Source organism: Chelonoidis abingdonii, chromosome 6, assembly GCF_003597395.2.
Source record: "Chelonoidis abingdonii isolate Lonesome George chromosome 6, CheloAbing_2.0, whole genome shotgun sequence".
Taxonomy (NCBI): domain Eukaryota; kingdom Metazoa; phylum Chordata; order Testudines; family Testudinidae; genus Chelonoidis; species Chelonoidis abingdonii.
In genome coordinates this window covers 89,724,560-89,740,427 of record NC_133774.1, presented here as the reverse complement: position 1 = coordinate 89,740,427, position 15,868 = coordinate 89,724,560, and the positions used below count along the sequence as shown (strand labels likewise).

The window sequence follows — 15,868 nt, the reverse complement described above, 5'->3', positions numbered from 1 at the left end:
CACGGTGTCTGCCCCCTCCCTAAGGGATATGCGGGTGGAGACTGTGCTCTCCCATCTGTAGCCCCTACATCCAGAATGGCTGCTTCCCCTGCAATTCCCCACCCAGCTCTTTTCAACATATGCGAGAGCCTCAGCCTCTGATCCCATCCACATCCTGTGGCCTCATCTAAATTTAGCCTTTGCAATATTTTCCCTCATGATTCCTCCTTAGCTCGTGAGGATGGGATAGTAATTTCAGTCCCCCTCTTTTCGCCAAATAAGAGTGAACTAGCTGGGCAGGGAGAGAAGCCAGAAGTTAACAGACATGTTTGTGGATGGCATGTGTGTGGGAAGTTTGGAGAACTTTAGCTTCAATCATGTATAATTGTGTATGGGTATTAAAAATAACTAGTGATTAACAATACAGTGAATATGCAAATCCCTCTGCCCTAATTGGCTAAGGGCCGTTAAGAAGCTCTGAATTTGTATACTTTATAATTATTGAGAAACAGTCATATAGACATTATGCAAATCAAATCGACTCAGCTAAAGTGCAAGGAATTGCATAAGTTGATAACTGAGGATTTGTCTACATATGGAATTATTCCAGAATAGCTGTTTTGTCTACATATGGAATTATTCCAGAATAGTTGGAATGAATGTTCTGGAATAACTATTCCTGAATATCATATATGAACACTCTTATTTTGTAATATACTTAATCCAGTTTGGAACTGAATACCACTTATTGAAGCGCACAATGCATGACTTATTGAGACTTGTGAAACATCAAAAATTGGTTTTCAAAAGTGAAATTGAGTGAGAGGCCCTAGGAAGGAAAAGGATGGGGACAAGAAGTAGAACCTCCAATGCCATTCAGATCTGCTGATGATTCTAGACAGTCTAAGATGGGTGAGGGACAATTAACAAAATGAACACAGTGGATAAGCATCCATAATCTTGACTAAATACTCTGTAGTGATGTGTTTAGGAAACGTCTTTTGAACATAATCCACTTTCTGGAAACACACATTTTCCAAAGTAAATCAGTCAAATCAACAAAGGCCTTTTTGAAAAATTGTACCCTCTGAAAAATTAAGTGTTTGGACTAAATATTTTAAAATAAAGTTTATTTGCGTGTAGGGATAGAGGTTGAAATGATAACTTTTACAATATCTTCAAATATGAAACTATGATAATACAAATGACTCTGTCTCTTTAGGATGGCTCTTTCAAAGTTTTAGTTTAGTTAGTGGAAAAACAAATCAACCCAGGTTGACAAGAAAACCATTAATTAATGACTTTTAGTTTAATGTCTTTTCAACAGCTGAAATAGCCAAAAGAGATAACAATAAATTATTAAAATTAGATATTTAAAGCAAAATCATATTTACAATACAATTATGGCTGTTTTAGCCTAAGTAGGCGTAAATATATCATCTTCCACTGGAAGAATTGTTCTTTCAATATTAAACATCATAGAAGCCAATATTTGAAAGCAATTAATAGGGCCACTTCAAAGTGGGTGGAGAAGAGACATACTTATAGCCCCTGTTTTAATGCACAGGAATAGATGGACTTGTTTTAGGATAAAATAAAAAATCTGTTCTTTTCCTAACCACCTACCTAATAAAGCAGTCAGTTGGCATTCATGAAACACTAATACCAAGTGCAGATAATCAGTTTCTCCTCCTTGCCATTATACAATTAAAGATAAAACAAAAGGCTTCATATTCATGTTACTTTCTCATTGTTAAAGTAACTACCTTTCTTGCTTCTTATCTTTGTTACTCATTAGAGGAGCTGACAAAGCAGAGAAAACAGTAATGAAACTATAAGGATGTCTGTTGTCTGTTGAAGTTTTGGTCCTTCAGAACTCATTCCAAGATGAATCCAAGCAGGTATGTTTTTCTTTGTAGGACCTGAGGGAACAAAGCCTGAATTTAAATTCCTTTAAATTAAACGGAAAAAGGTATGATTTGCATGTACTTCATTGCTCCAAAGTACTTCCTTTCAGGCTTCAGCTGAACACCCAGCTATGGAGACTCTTTCAAGGGAGTGTTTATAGTTCTGAAAGAGTTGTGAATGGCAGCACTCAGAGAACATTTAAGAAATGACTGATGAGATTTGATGGCGCTCAGGACAGAGAACCTCCAAGTATTCATATGTAAATCCCAGATATTTGCCAGAATGTTGCTTTTAAGTACTGCCATATTTTCTTTCCAAGTGCATATGGAGTAAGTAGATGGAGGTAATGTTCCCCCTAGAGACCCAGAAACTGGTTTTAATGTGAAAGAAAAATATGAGTACTAAAAGCTTTCAGGCTTTTCCTTTGTAAATAAAAGCCTCCAGGGAACTTGAATGGAAAAATTCCTTCTAAAGAGATTATCAAATTTGTTAATTCACTTAATGGTCTTTCCAGGTTAATTGGATTTTGCTTAGAATGCTGGCCCCGTGATTCTAACTTCTTAAGGGCTTAACATGGTAAACATTTGATGAAGAGAGATCTTCTCTTTTTTGTTCTACACAAACACAGATAAATTATAATTTAGCAGATCTCTGCTTAAATTAAAGGGAATCTGGAAGGAACAATCTTCTATTACACACACACAGTGAAAATCTTTATGTAGTACATAATGTATTACACACATATATATTATAAAAATGCTATATAACATTTTGTATACATAATGCATATAAAGTATAGGTCACAATTATTAATAATATAATCTGAAAATAAGTGTACCCTGTAACTCTCCCTCAATTCAGAAAGATCTGTTAAATTAAAAAATATTAACCTATAGGGGAATTGAGGAATTCTTGAACATTACCTCTCACTCCATTAACTTTCTCCGAGAGGTTTAGTATTTCACCCACACTCTAGATACTTATCCAAATCTTTAAAAACCAAAAATATTAACATGAACTTAGTGCTACTGAAAGGTGTTGACATACAAAATCTTTTATTTATCCACTGTTCAAGTCCATTGTAGTCAGAGATTGTACAGACTTTCCCATAATATCCTGACAGTGTGCCTCCACACTGCGCTAGAGGGATCACCTATAGAGAAGGCAAGTCCCTACGCTTATCCTTCTAAAATTTCCCATCATTGCTGCCACTGGTGGGTTTCCACTGATGATAGCAACAGTGAGAACTCCAACGTAAACAAGACCCCAGCAACTGTCAATATGTTAATCACAGTGTCAGCTAGATCTGATTTGAGCAGGATTAGATGACAGAATGATTACATGCCAGTGGGCAAGATACAGTAGGGCCTGGTCTAGGTCGACATAGTTATGGTGCTCAGAAAGTTATGGTGCTCAGGTAAATTTTCTGTCAATAAGGCTAATGTAGAGATGCCAATGTAATCTTTGGCCTCTGGATTGAGAGCAAACTCATTCTAATACAGCTCAACACTCATCCCTATTGACCATGAATGTCTAATTAGGCCACTGATAAGTCATTACTTACCTGGGCTGGCACTTGAAATGGTAACAGAGGTAAAAAAGACTATATAGCATAGTACCAGTTCCCTGATAAATCCATTCCTCCTGACATCTGGCCTCGGTATCTGGACTTACTTTCCTCACCTCAGCTGGACCCCAATTTTAAGTTTGGTCCAGGCAAAGTGTTAAGTTTCACCTCATATGGTACATTTGGAATCCTCATTTCTTTCATTTTATTCCCAGTATTAGTATTTGTCAGAACTCAAGAGACTCTCTTTCATTGAGTCAATTCTCCTGTCTTGAGAAAAACCGGGGGCTGCTTCTGGAATGATTCTGAACAATTCTGACACAGCCCAAATGTTTAGTCCCCTCACAGCTGATTACTGAATATGACAGAGGTGAGCTGCGAATAGTAAAAATATGCACTAGGTATGTGACTAACTGCACATGAATTATGCTTTAGAAAGGAATAATGATGCTTCTTACCACAACCATCTTCCTGGTTTTGAGGGAAACAGTGCAGAATCCCATAAACACATTGGCAGAACAAATATCCTTCCTGGGTCCACTCACCATGGCCAATGGCACCGCAGCTACTGCAGGAGGAGAAAAACGTTTCCATAAACAGGAGCGCTGTGATTGAAAATTGAGTTTCCTCTTTCTCCTTCACTGGGAGATAATCCCTGTTTGTTACTTACCTGATCCGTTTATCACGTTCACAGTGTCTGCCAATAAAGTGTTTTGGACATATGCAAAAACTCCCCAGGAAACAGGTCCCTCCATTCTGACAGCAGCTTCTGTTCAGTTTGCTGGCTTGAGTCAAAAGTAGAGAGAGCAGAAAGGAAGAATTACAAGTTATCCAAGGAACCAGACTGGAAAACAAAGAGACTTGCCATGCACAGCTAGGTCACCACTAGCAATCTGTCTGGTAAAGAGTTACCATCTGATGGCTTTTAGGTTTCAGTTCTTTGTAGAAGAAACCTTTCCAGTGGGAAGAACACACTATGGTTGGTTGAACTTATTAGTCTTTTCAAATAAAGCAAAGATTGAAGTTAATTTCTTCCTAAATTAAGGTTTGATTATCCTCACATTCACAGAGGCCATGATGCCCGCAGCCATATGAGCAGTATGCATGGTGTGTACCATTGTCGGGGCAGAGCCAGCCCCACAGCAGTGATGAGGAGGAACAGCACTGGCTGCCCCACTGTTCTTTAAAGTTTGGCCTCACAGCCCTCAGTCATGACGGGGGAGCACCAAAGCCAAAACCAATAAAGTTGCGACCTGGCACACAGGGGTTGCAGTGCTGCTGCTCAGGTTCTGACAAACGGGCCATGGGGCCAAACATGAGCGTCGCTGTGACCTCCATGCACCAGGTCTCGATGTCTCTCTCAAGTTTGATCCCACTACTCCCCTGTGATGACAGAGGGCAGCGGGTGCCAAACCTGAATGGGCAGTGGGGTGACTAGTGCTACTCTTTCTCGTCATTGCTGTGGCGCTAGCTCCTGTGTTACGGCAACTCCTCCCACCTACTAGAGCCTTGTCCTGCCCACGGGATTCACTCAGCAACAGCACCAAAACCTGCTCAGGGAGCTGCGGTGAGTGCCTGTGTTGGGAAGCTGGCTGGGAGAGGTCCGGCAGGGAGCCGTGGGTGGAAAGTGGACACGAGGGTATTTTACTTAGGGCCCAGTGATGGGTCTTTGTGGGTGACTTTTTTTTGTTTCCTTGTTCTGGATGGGAGTTTTGTTGAAGAAGAAACTTTGGCCTGGAATCCCCAGAGGTACCCTGCATTGTGCCTATCATCTGAAAAATTTTGGGGGTGTCTCTTCACAGACGTGGTCCCTTTCAGAGCCCGGTTTTGCCTGCTGTGTGGCTAGTAGAGGACTTCAGTCTCCAGAGGTGTTAATCTAGTACCTTTCACAAACACTTAACTTGCTTTAAAATAGAGGAAGTGTTTCAGAACATTTGTATCTGTTGGTAAGATATTTACATGTGAATTATTGAGAATATAAAAGATAGTTTGGTTGACAGAGAGAATATGGACTCTGCCAAATTACAACAGAATGCTAGAGATCTTTCATGGGGAAAAAAGTACAGAAGCGTAGATCAGATAGCTCTGATAGGACTGGATTCCAAAATGAAATAACAGAGATAGGAAGACATTACACAGATTTCAAGATCTAAAATGTGTGTTAGTGCAGAGATTATATAAGTGCTCCTGAAATATGCTGAGTTAAAACAATGGAGACTAAGTCTTCTTTATCTACAGAACAGGTATAGCACAGGCAACAGCTGTTTAAAAGTACCTCACCCACTAATACGCATCAAGCCTGATCTCTGAAGAGTTCCTTATAGTTTGTTTTCCATTAAAGAGGTGGGGAAGTATAAGAATAATCACAAGAATTTGCTCTCTGAATCATGGCAATAGCATGGCACAGCTCCCTCGATATTCACATAATACAGAGCATTTTCATATTTAGATAGTGTGTGGGGGTCTTTTTTTTAGTTGTCTTAATAACAATCAAACCAAAACAAATGTTTCTGGGAAGAACAGAATTCATAAGAAGATTTAATGTGAGCGGCAATGGCTCTCATGTGCCAGAGAAGCACTTATTTCCGAATTCTTCTCACTTCTCAGATTTGTACACTTCAAGCATCGCCTCATGCAGAGGTGCATATCTGTTTTCATGGAGCAGTTCTAACTGTGTGATGTGATTTTAATGACTGACTGTTGTGCATACATTGTAGCTTGTTCCTGCTAATAAGGTACATTATGTGCAACATTCTTAAATTATTCATTATTTGTATTAGTGTAATGGCACAGAGCCCCAGTCACGGACCAGGACCCTGTTGTGCTAGGCCTTGTACAAACACAGAACAAATCAATTAAGAGTTATATCATACAGTTCAAGCGTCTCTATTTTTAACCTGAAAACATGAGATTTTGCAAGGCAGATCAGATTACTGATCCACCTAGTGTGGTATCTTCTGTCTGGTCATGAGAATTGCTGATGTTTAAGAGAACAAAGCCTTGCCTGCTTCTGTAGTGCACCTAAGCAGTTTTGCAGTACTGTACTGTACATTAGAGAGGTTCCTTCTCAGCCTCATAGTTCATGCCCAGAAGTGGGCAAAATGATTCTTTATCTTAGCATGCATATGCAATTATAAATTCTAAGTCACACTGTTATGCAGCCCCTTTAAAAAAATTTAGCTACAGTGCCTGACTAGACTATATGCTGTGCTATTGAGGCTGTCTACGCTGCACTTATGTCATTAAAACTTTTGTCACTCAGGGATGTGAAAAAAACACCCCCTCATCCCCATCCCGAACGACAAAGTTTTAATGACAAAAAGTGCCAGTGTGGACAGTGATTTGTCAGTGGGAGGTGCTGTCCTGGTGACAAAGCTACCACCCATTCTCGAGGGTAGTTTTCTTTTGTTGGCAGGAGAGCTCTCTTTCAGCGACAGAGAGTGGATGCACTGCATGCCTTACAGCAGCAAGGTTTTAGCGGCATGGCTGTGCCACTATAACAGGGGTCAGCAACCTCTGCATGCGGCTCGCCGGGGTAAGTACCCTGGTGGGCCAGTTTGTTTACCTGCCGCGTCGGCAGGTTCAGCCATTCGCAGCTCACCATCCCAGGCCAATGGGGGTGGCGGGAAGCCGCGACCAGCACATCCCTAGGCCCGTGCCGCTTCCCGCCGCCCCCATTGGCCTGGGATGGCGAACCGCGGCCAGTGGGAGCCGAGATTTGCCAAACCTGCCGACGAGGCAGATAAACAAACTGGTTCGGCCCGGCAGGGGGCTTTCCCGGCCCGCCAGGGTGCTTATCCTGGTGAGGTGTATGCCAGAGGTAGCCGACCCCTGCACTATAAACTGTGCAGTGTAGACATAGCCTAAGTAATGCAATTGAGGACAAAGGTCTGGACATCACTGGAGCCTGCAGTTCTTCAATTAAGGTTTCTTTAGTTATTAGAAACAAATAGTTCAATTTGGATCATGTATACTGTGAAGCTTGAATCTTCTCCCCTTCCCCCCACCTCTAGGATGATAATATAATAGTTGTGAGCATAGAAAAGAATATTTTTTTTGATCATGCACCAATCACTATTTAAGTGGCAACAAAATACTAATGGCACACTCCCATCAAAAGAGATTAATTGAGCCAACTTTCTCAACTTCCCCTTTGTCTGTTTGCAACCAGCAAAAGTGAGAATGAGTTGTATGAGGTATCACCTTTAACCCTTTCCATCAATGACAGCATTAGTGCTGAAATGGACTAGCAGCATTTCCTGATTATCCATAGGGTTACATTTCCCAAACGTCACAGGATATTTTGATGGGATTTTGAGTGGCTAAATGCCATATAACACTTTGACAAATTACAGATTGAGGTCAGATTTATACAGTATTGCCAAGTCTGAGTATTTAAAAATCAGAAGTGTCACACCAAAAACATCATGAGTGGCATACAAATCAGGAGATAAAAAAATAAAAAAAAGGTTACTTTTATTTCCCTTTTCATTTCTAAGCCACTAGAGTTGGCCACATGGTTTATACTTAATTTTCACCTGTGGGTAGCTCAACTTTTTAAAGAACTCTAATCTGCTGTACAATTTTCTGTTTTCAAGACAGCATTTAATCAGATCTTAAACCAGAATTTTGAGTGTTTCCCACTTTCTGGGCACTTGTCTGCTATTCATTTATTCTTTGTAACTGTTTAAGATTTTAGAGCCAATTTTTAAATGTGACCACATGCAGCAAGGTCCATCTGCAAAAATATGTATTTACACTCCTTATGTGTGCAAAAACATGTGTTTTCACACACAGAGGTGTATCTTGAGTGCATATGGGATGAATGCACAACATAATCCATGGAATTTACTGTAGAATCCATATCTTCCTGCAGAATTTAGATTCAATTTCTAAGTACAAAGGGTCTTTCATGCAAGTATATATTTCTATATACAATGACACAAGTTATTCATACAAACATCACTGTGTATGCAAATACAGAGTTTTGTGCATCCAACAGGTGGGCACAGAAGTGGAGCCCTTGATTTTTTTAACATAACAAAGTCAGGTTATTATGCAATGATGCCTGCATGAAAGGGTTTCTCCTTGAGAAGCTAGTTCACATTGGACATGAAAAACCCGTTGCCTCCCAATACAATGAATAACTTACCATCTGTAAGCCCAATGAAAGGTAAGACTTCAGAGAGGTTCCTCCTTCTCCTCTCAGAATTGAGATTATTTATATCATTAAAGGTGGTTAAGGAAGTATTTGGATTTTTCTGGTCTGGGTTATCATCACAGTTCTCCCCCTTACAGCCTTTAAATATATATTAAAAAAAAAACAGTAAAAATTTAGGTCAAACTCTCAGTGATGGCTAAACTGTAGATTTAGCTTTGATAGCAGCAATAGATGGTGTTCAAAGAAAGTTCCTATGCAAGTTTGAAGTGGTGGTGAAGATATTATTCCATCGTGGTATGGAAGCTGGTCAGTATTTTATGCACCTTTGTCTGTTTGTTTTTCTGCTTCGGGGCCTGATCTAATTCTCCTTGTCTGCTCTCAGTGAGAGGTGGGACAGGGAACAGGTTTTTTGGAATGTTCTGAAATATCTTACTGAAGCTTAGTAGTATGTATTACAATAGTATCAAGCAGCTCCTAACTAGGGATGCAGGCCTACTGTGCTTGCCACTGTACACACATAGTTAAAAGTTGCCCCCCAAAACTGTACATAGATATCTTGAAACATCAATTCTGTCCTCAGTTGTGTTTAGAGTGGGATTGGCAACTGATTCAGGGTGCAGTGCTAACGGAAGACCCCAATCCTGCAAACAATCTGATACATGCTTAATGTTACTCCCATGAATAGAAGCATTTAGGATTAGGCACATATGTAAGTGTTTGCAGGGTGAGCGTAGAAGCAGTATTTGTTTCGTATGCTAGCTATTTACAAGTAAAAGTATTCAAAGTGCACAGAAAAATACATTTTTCATTTAAGAAAACCAGCAAAAGCAAAACGGGGGTTGGAGGGGGGAGAGAAGGAGTACTCTTACCATTTCCAAATTGGATTACTTGTAAAGATAGTGCCAAGCTTAAAAGACACCTAAAACACAAAATGATACATATAAGGGAATGCTGATCTCACTAAAAAAAGTTAAAGGAACAATAGGAACAATAAACCTAGAATTTATTATGCACAACAATCTTGGAGCAATATAGTTTTTGAGGAAAGGAAATCAACACCTACTTACAGTAATACATTGATGAGTACAAAGGAAAATGATAGCTATAAAGAGAGATAAAATTGAAGTTAAGGATCTTAAACATAAGATTTTATAAAATGTCAATACACTTCACTAGAATGAATGAACACTGGCATTTTCCTGACTGACTATGTATATAAAGTAGCATTAGCTTACCTAATAAGCAGCATTTTTCCTCAGGACAGTCTGAATTTCTTTCCTTTTCTTACACCTGAAATCCCTCTGCTGTAGTTTTCACGCCACAGTCCAAACAATGAAGAACTCTTTCTGACAGAAGGGAACACAGAAGGCAGACTAAAGCTACTCCCTTGCACACCTCAGCTCACAGGCTAATGCTTATCCCCCTGTGCTTTAACACTGTATGTATTCCCTGGCTCCCTGCAGCAGGTCACTTACAATTAGCACCTTCCTACCCTCTCCTCCCACCTCCTCACTTGACCTATTCTCATTAACTCAGCAATTTGCCAAGAGGCCAGAAGGGTGATGTTATACAGGCCCCATTATGGGGTGGCCTTGGGGCACCATTGTTAAGGTTGAACTGAGCTTTCAGTTAAAAGCTAATTTAACTGCTCTAATATCCACATGCACACTCAGATTGTCTTGAAAATTTCTGTGCATCATCAGGATGCAGGATGATAGGGTGCAAATTTGGAGTCTTTTGATCAAGATATAGAGCCCAGAAAAAATTAAAATGAGTCCAGAACCAACAAAGGGACCATATTTGGAGTATTTGTATGTTTTTGTGTACTATGCTACCTTGTTTGGGGCCTTTTAAATATTATATACAATATTTTAATGGTCAGCAATTTATTATTTAACTGTGCAGTCCCATAAGGACCTTGACAGATAAGGGACAGATCTTAGTGACACAATAATAATGTATTATTTATTAGATTATAAAATGTGCATATCCCTAAATAAGTGCTTGTCTACATGCAGAGTGTCATGGGTTTAACTTAAAACGTGATTTTAAACAGATTTAGTTACACTTGTGCAAAAGGCCATGTAGACACACTTGTTTCTGTTTAAATCATGCTTTATTTTGGTTTAGTTTAAGGAATAGGTTTGAAGGAAACTGAAATAATTCGCACAGGGATTTGCACCACTTTAACTAAACCAGTTTGACTAAACGAGTGCAAGCGTGTTTGCAGAAGACCCTCCATGCTCTATATTAGTGGAGGCCTGTTGCACTTATTGGGTGTATACCTATCTTGAAGTGGTTGTCTGTTATTTCAGCTGCAGTATTGCCAACCGAAGCATTTATGATTCATGAATTCAGACCCCACTAGTGAAAGATTTGCTTTAAAAAATCATATGATTTTAAACAGTAATAAATTTGGAACTCTCTTTTGCTTTCTGGTTTTTCAAGGTTCATATTTTCCAACATTTCTCTGCAACAGCAAAGGCTAGAAATTTGTATTAAATTAAATTAATTTATATTAAATTAAGGCTAAAATTCTCATGTTATCCAGGAGTGTAGGCTTTAATAAAAATCACAAACAAGGTGTGCAGTAAAATTGCAAGAAGTAGAAACTCTGCAATTATGCCTCAGAAATAAACCAAACATTCTGAAGTTTCCATTTCAAGTAAGCTAGATAATGTAATGGGGCCATTGAATTTCCTTTAAAAACAGGAGCTGGTGTGACAGTCTTGTCCAGTTTGTTTTTGCGTTCAGACTTCACTGGTGAAAAATAACCTACGTAAAGGTATAATAAGGAAGGAGAAATTTATGGTATTCTCTAATCTCACAAAGCAATTAATTCTTCTTGTAATGATTCCCTCCCTAATTTACCCCCAAAATTGATCCTGTCTCTCACCATGATCCTGCTTTCTCACACACATACAAGTGGCCTATAAACAATGATCTTCATTAGCTTTCTGCATTTAAAAAAAGTTTAGAGCCTAAGGAGAGTCAAAGAGTTGCAAATTGAAGTACTATTTATTTCCATGAACTTTGACTCAGGATAATGATGGTAAACAATAATTAGTACCTGATGTTTATAGATCTCATACTATGGGCCACTTATGTGAGTGGTTCCATTCATTTAAATGGGATTACTCATCACAGCTAAGGTGAGCAGGCTCTTGCAAAGACTAAAGCACACACTTAACTTTTCATACAGAGGGGTTCAACAGTGCATGAAGTTAAGCATGTTCATGAGGCCATGTCTACGTCTCAGGAACTACAGGGTCAGGGCATAGCTACTGTACCATAGCTATGCCGCTGTAATCCCAGGGTGTATGCATTAGGAAGGATTTTTTTTGTCTCTGTAGAAACTCTGTCTCCCTAAGCAATGATAGCTTAGTTGACAGAAGCGTTCTTCCATCAAATTAGCTGCATCTTCACCAGGGGTTAGGTCAGCATAGTTATGGCGCTCAGGGGTGTAGATTTTTCACACCTCTGAGCACCAAAGCTATGTTGGCCTACGTTTTAATTGCATACCAGAACTCAGTCTTTGCAGCACTGGGATTTTAGCCACTTCTGGGGTGGAAGTGCTTAGCAAACATGCAGCATAGCTCAGAACAGCAAGTGAAGAATAGCAAAGGAGTAAAGAAAGTGAAGAATGTGTCTGAATGTCCAGGGAGAATTTGAGATAGGCAGAATGCAATTATTTGAGTGGGAATTCATCTGAGATGCTAGGCCTAACAGTCCTATCTCTTATTAAAGTGTTAGAGGAGCAGTAATTACCACAAGCTGGCTTTGGTTTTACTTTTCTTCCTCTGAAAAAGGAAAATTCTGAAAAGCGGGATAACTATGTCAATGAGGGCGTGATTTTTACTAATGTAATTATACCAGTACAAACCCTAAACACATTTATACTGGAATAACTCCTTGATGGTACAACTTTCTAATGTCAGAGAAGGTCTGAGTACTCGTCTACGCTTAAAATGCTATGGGACACAGCTTCCCCATTGCAGCTTCACTGCTGTAGCACTTCAGTGTAGACACTACCACGCTTATAGGAGGGATTCTCCCTTTGGCATAGGTAATCCACCTTCCTGAAAGGTGGTAGCTAGGTTGACCGAAGAATTCTTCTGTTGACCTAGCACTGGAATTTAGGTTGGTTTAACTATTCAACTCAGGGGTATGGATTTTCCACACCCCTGACTGACATAGTTAAACTGACCTAATTTTCTAATGTAACCAGTCTTCCGAGTCCCTTTTTTTGTGGTTTAACTTAATGCATTTTAGAAGTAGATAAACTGAGCCACACAAAGGCATTTTGGGTGCAGAATAAGAGCATTCACATGGGAAGCTAGTGGTGGAATTCTGCAATAGCTTATTCTGGGCTATTTCCCCATGTAGACAAGCCCTGAATCTCCTATTCTTGAAGATGCAAAATAATTATGTAGTGACGATCAAAAGCCCTCAACAACATATAACTGATGAAATGGTTTATGTGAAGTGGCTGTGGTTAGCTAATGAACAAACTTTGACTGTTCCAGATATTTATTACATAGATGAAACTTTTTTTTTTGTATTTTCTCTTCTTTTGTTTGTAGCTTAGTTTGCTAAGATCAGTGTCAGAAGGTTAGTCATTTTTGGCCCATTGATCAGACATTGTTTTCAGATACCTACATTTATTATAAAGCTTAATAAAAACAAAATTGAAAAACCTCACTGATGGATTTGTTGGAGATGCTGCTGCTGCTGCTGTTAGAATGAAAAATGCATCTCCTTGTTTTCTCTTCTGAATCATATTACATTTGATTTTAAATGCAGCAACATGGTGAAAGCTGACATTTCTGGAGGGGTTCAGTACAATTTAGTAGCTCATTAAAAGCTGACAGCTCTAAGGTGTGCCTGGGACTAGCAAGACAATTAGCACCGGGAACCCTTGACTTTGCTATTGTTGGGTTCTATTATCATGTTGCCATTTGCTTGGTTGTATGAAACCAGTGTGGTTTCTCAGAGGCATAGATTAAATCTCAAGAGAATTACATCACAATAGTTAACTCATTCATTATTATTTCAGCTCCATCAGTATGAATTAACAGATTTCCTTAATGCACTTGCTTTTTAAATGAGTTTTACTGCTTAAAGAAAGTATTTAATCTTCCCCCTCCTTTTTAGTGTCAATTTATTACCAAGGACACTATCAATTCAGTGTATTTCTATGGAATAGCAGCCTAATAGCAATGTAAATGTAAACTCTATTAGCTGCATTATAATCATAAATTTTGCATGAAGAACAGGAGTACTTGTGGCACCTTAGAGACTAACAAATTTATTTGAACATAAGCTTTCATGGGCTACAGCCCACTTCTTCAGATGCATAGAATGGAACACAGAGAAGGAAGATATTTTTACATACAGAGAACATGTAGCCCATGAGCTTATGCTCAAATAAATTTGTTAGTCTCTAAGATGCCACAAGTACTCCTGTTCTTTTTGCGGATACAGACTAACACGGCTGCTACTCTGAAGCTTTGCATGCTTTACCCAGTTATCTGCACGAAAGCATAGTGTATAAAGGAAGTTTAAGTGGATCATGTTCTAAATATGTCAGCTGGTGTCTAGAGAATCATAAAACATGCCACTGCCTACAGAACACAAAAAGATCAACCTATTGAAGGATGATCTTATGACTGAATTTTACGAAATTTGGATTCTGTCCTTGGCTGTAATACAGATTTCTACTTTGACATCGGACAAGTTACTTCACTTTTCTGTACCTCAGTTTCCCGTCTGTAAAATTGGGATAAAGATGCTTGCTTGCCTCACAGTGGTATTGTGAAGTGTCATTAATGTACGTCAAGTGATGTGCATCGTTAGAGAAACCTATAAATTAACAGTAGCTGGCAAATAAGTTATATAAATCAGTGGTTCAAAAAACTTTCGTACTGGTGACCCCATTCACATACCAAGCCTCTGAGTGTGACTCCCCCCCCCCTTATAAAAATCTAGCTCATTTAAATTGCTTCTTATACAGAATTAGGTTCTGAAGGAAAGAGATGGTCATAAGCTGTTTAGGCCTCTTAAATCTACCTTTCCGAAAAGCTGGTAAACTTGTCTGGGATAGTCCATGTTTACCAGCGATTTAAATATCAGTTGATGCTCTATGGACAGTGCAAATTCAAGCAAAAATTAATTGAATATTTACTAATCATTGATCAGAACAATAAATATCCTAGTCAAGTACCAATGGAAGGCATAAATGTCTTGTTATTCAAAAGTTTACTGTGTCACAGAGAGGTCATGTATGGACCTGACATAAAATAAAATGAGTGAACTTCCTGCTAATGAAATTCAGGAAATTGAGCAGGAAATGTTGCCCAAAGACTCCTGGGATAGGGCTCAATTATGCCTCTGCAGAAACAGAGGGGAGGGGAGAAGGGCACATCATCTTAGCAATGGTGCCTTGGAGGCATATCTTGTACAGGTATAATGCCTCCTGTGGGCTGATGGAGCACAGTGCAACGTAGGGAGGGCACTATGCCTTTAAAAGTAGTAGCAAGCCCAACATTCAGTACAACCATTCCAGTGTGTAGAGAAGGGGGGAAGCTTGTGGCCACCCAGAAATGTTTTGTTACATGGAGGGCTTGATCTTTAAAGGAAAATCAGGCTCAGCACCCATCTGAGTTTTCCTCCCATGTTATTGGACTTGTAGTACAGGGATCAGGTAACTTGCTATAAATTGAGACCAAAGCCTGCTGGGAAGCGAGATGCAGTGCTACCCAGTGGAGAGGGAAAAGGAATGACATTCTATAGGGACCAGGGCTTGGGCAATCCCTTGTTGAGAGAGAACCAGGGAATAAGCACAGGAAAGGCTCAGCTGAAGCCATGTGAGATGGCCTGGAAGAAGACCTGGGGAAAAGCAGCAGCATATTGGCAGGGGTTTCCGTGGACTAGAGGTAGTGGGTGTCCTCAGATGGTGAGGTGGATGTGCTAAGCTGCACCTGTCACAGTCTTTCTCTCTCTCTGGTGCTAGTCAATGCTGTACCCATCACTAGCCCTACTCCACAATATGAGGAGAGAAAATGTACCTAGTCCTTGTGACAGTGTATACTCCCTCCCCACTCTAGCAAACTCACCATGGGAGTGGCATAATTTAGCCTATAGCATTAGGAACCTTCTAGTTATTCACTGTTGGGTTCTACTTTACTAATTGCCTTTTAAAGTAAGTGAGTCAATGAATCATAGTCACTCTACAAAGCAATTAAAAAGGATTA

General features: G+C 39.6%; 1 protein-coding gene across 1 annotated transcript; it reads right to left on the bottom strand.

The window, feature by feature from the left end:
- Positions 1 to 1,773: 1,773 nt before the first annotated feature.
- Positions 1,774 to 14,723, bottom strand: LOC116840093 (cryptic protein-like). Its single transcript, XM_075067494.1, has 6 exons — positions 14,685 to 14,723; positions 9,485 to 9,566; positions 8,607 to 8,753; positions 4,125 to 4,239; positions 3,913 to 4,022; positions 1,774 to 1,901 (listed from the first exon to the last, which is right to left on the bottom strand). The coding sequence occupies exons 1-6, from the start codon at positions 14,721 to 14,723 to the stop codon at positions 1,774 to 1,776; spliced, it is 621 nt and encodes a 206-aa protein (XP_074923595.1).
- Between the last annotated feature and the right edge of the window lie 1,145 nt (positions 14,724 to 15,868).

What these genes read in the sequence shown, in the direction of transcription:
- LOC116840093 (XM_075067494.1), bottom strand. Translation starts at nt 14,723, where the DNA reads ATGGACTATCCCAGACAAGTTTACCAGCTTTTCGGAAAG. An exon ending in TTTACCAGCTTTTCGGAAAG is followed by an intron (nt 9,567 to 14,684) that starts GTAGATTTAAGA and finishes TAGTGAGATCAG; the next exon opens with CATTCCCTTATATGTATCAT. An exon ending in TTTCATTGGGCTTACAGATG is followed by an intron (nt 4,240 to 8,606) that starts GTAAGTTATTCA and finishes TTTTGACTCAAG; the next exon opens with CCAGCAAACTGAACAGAAGC.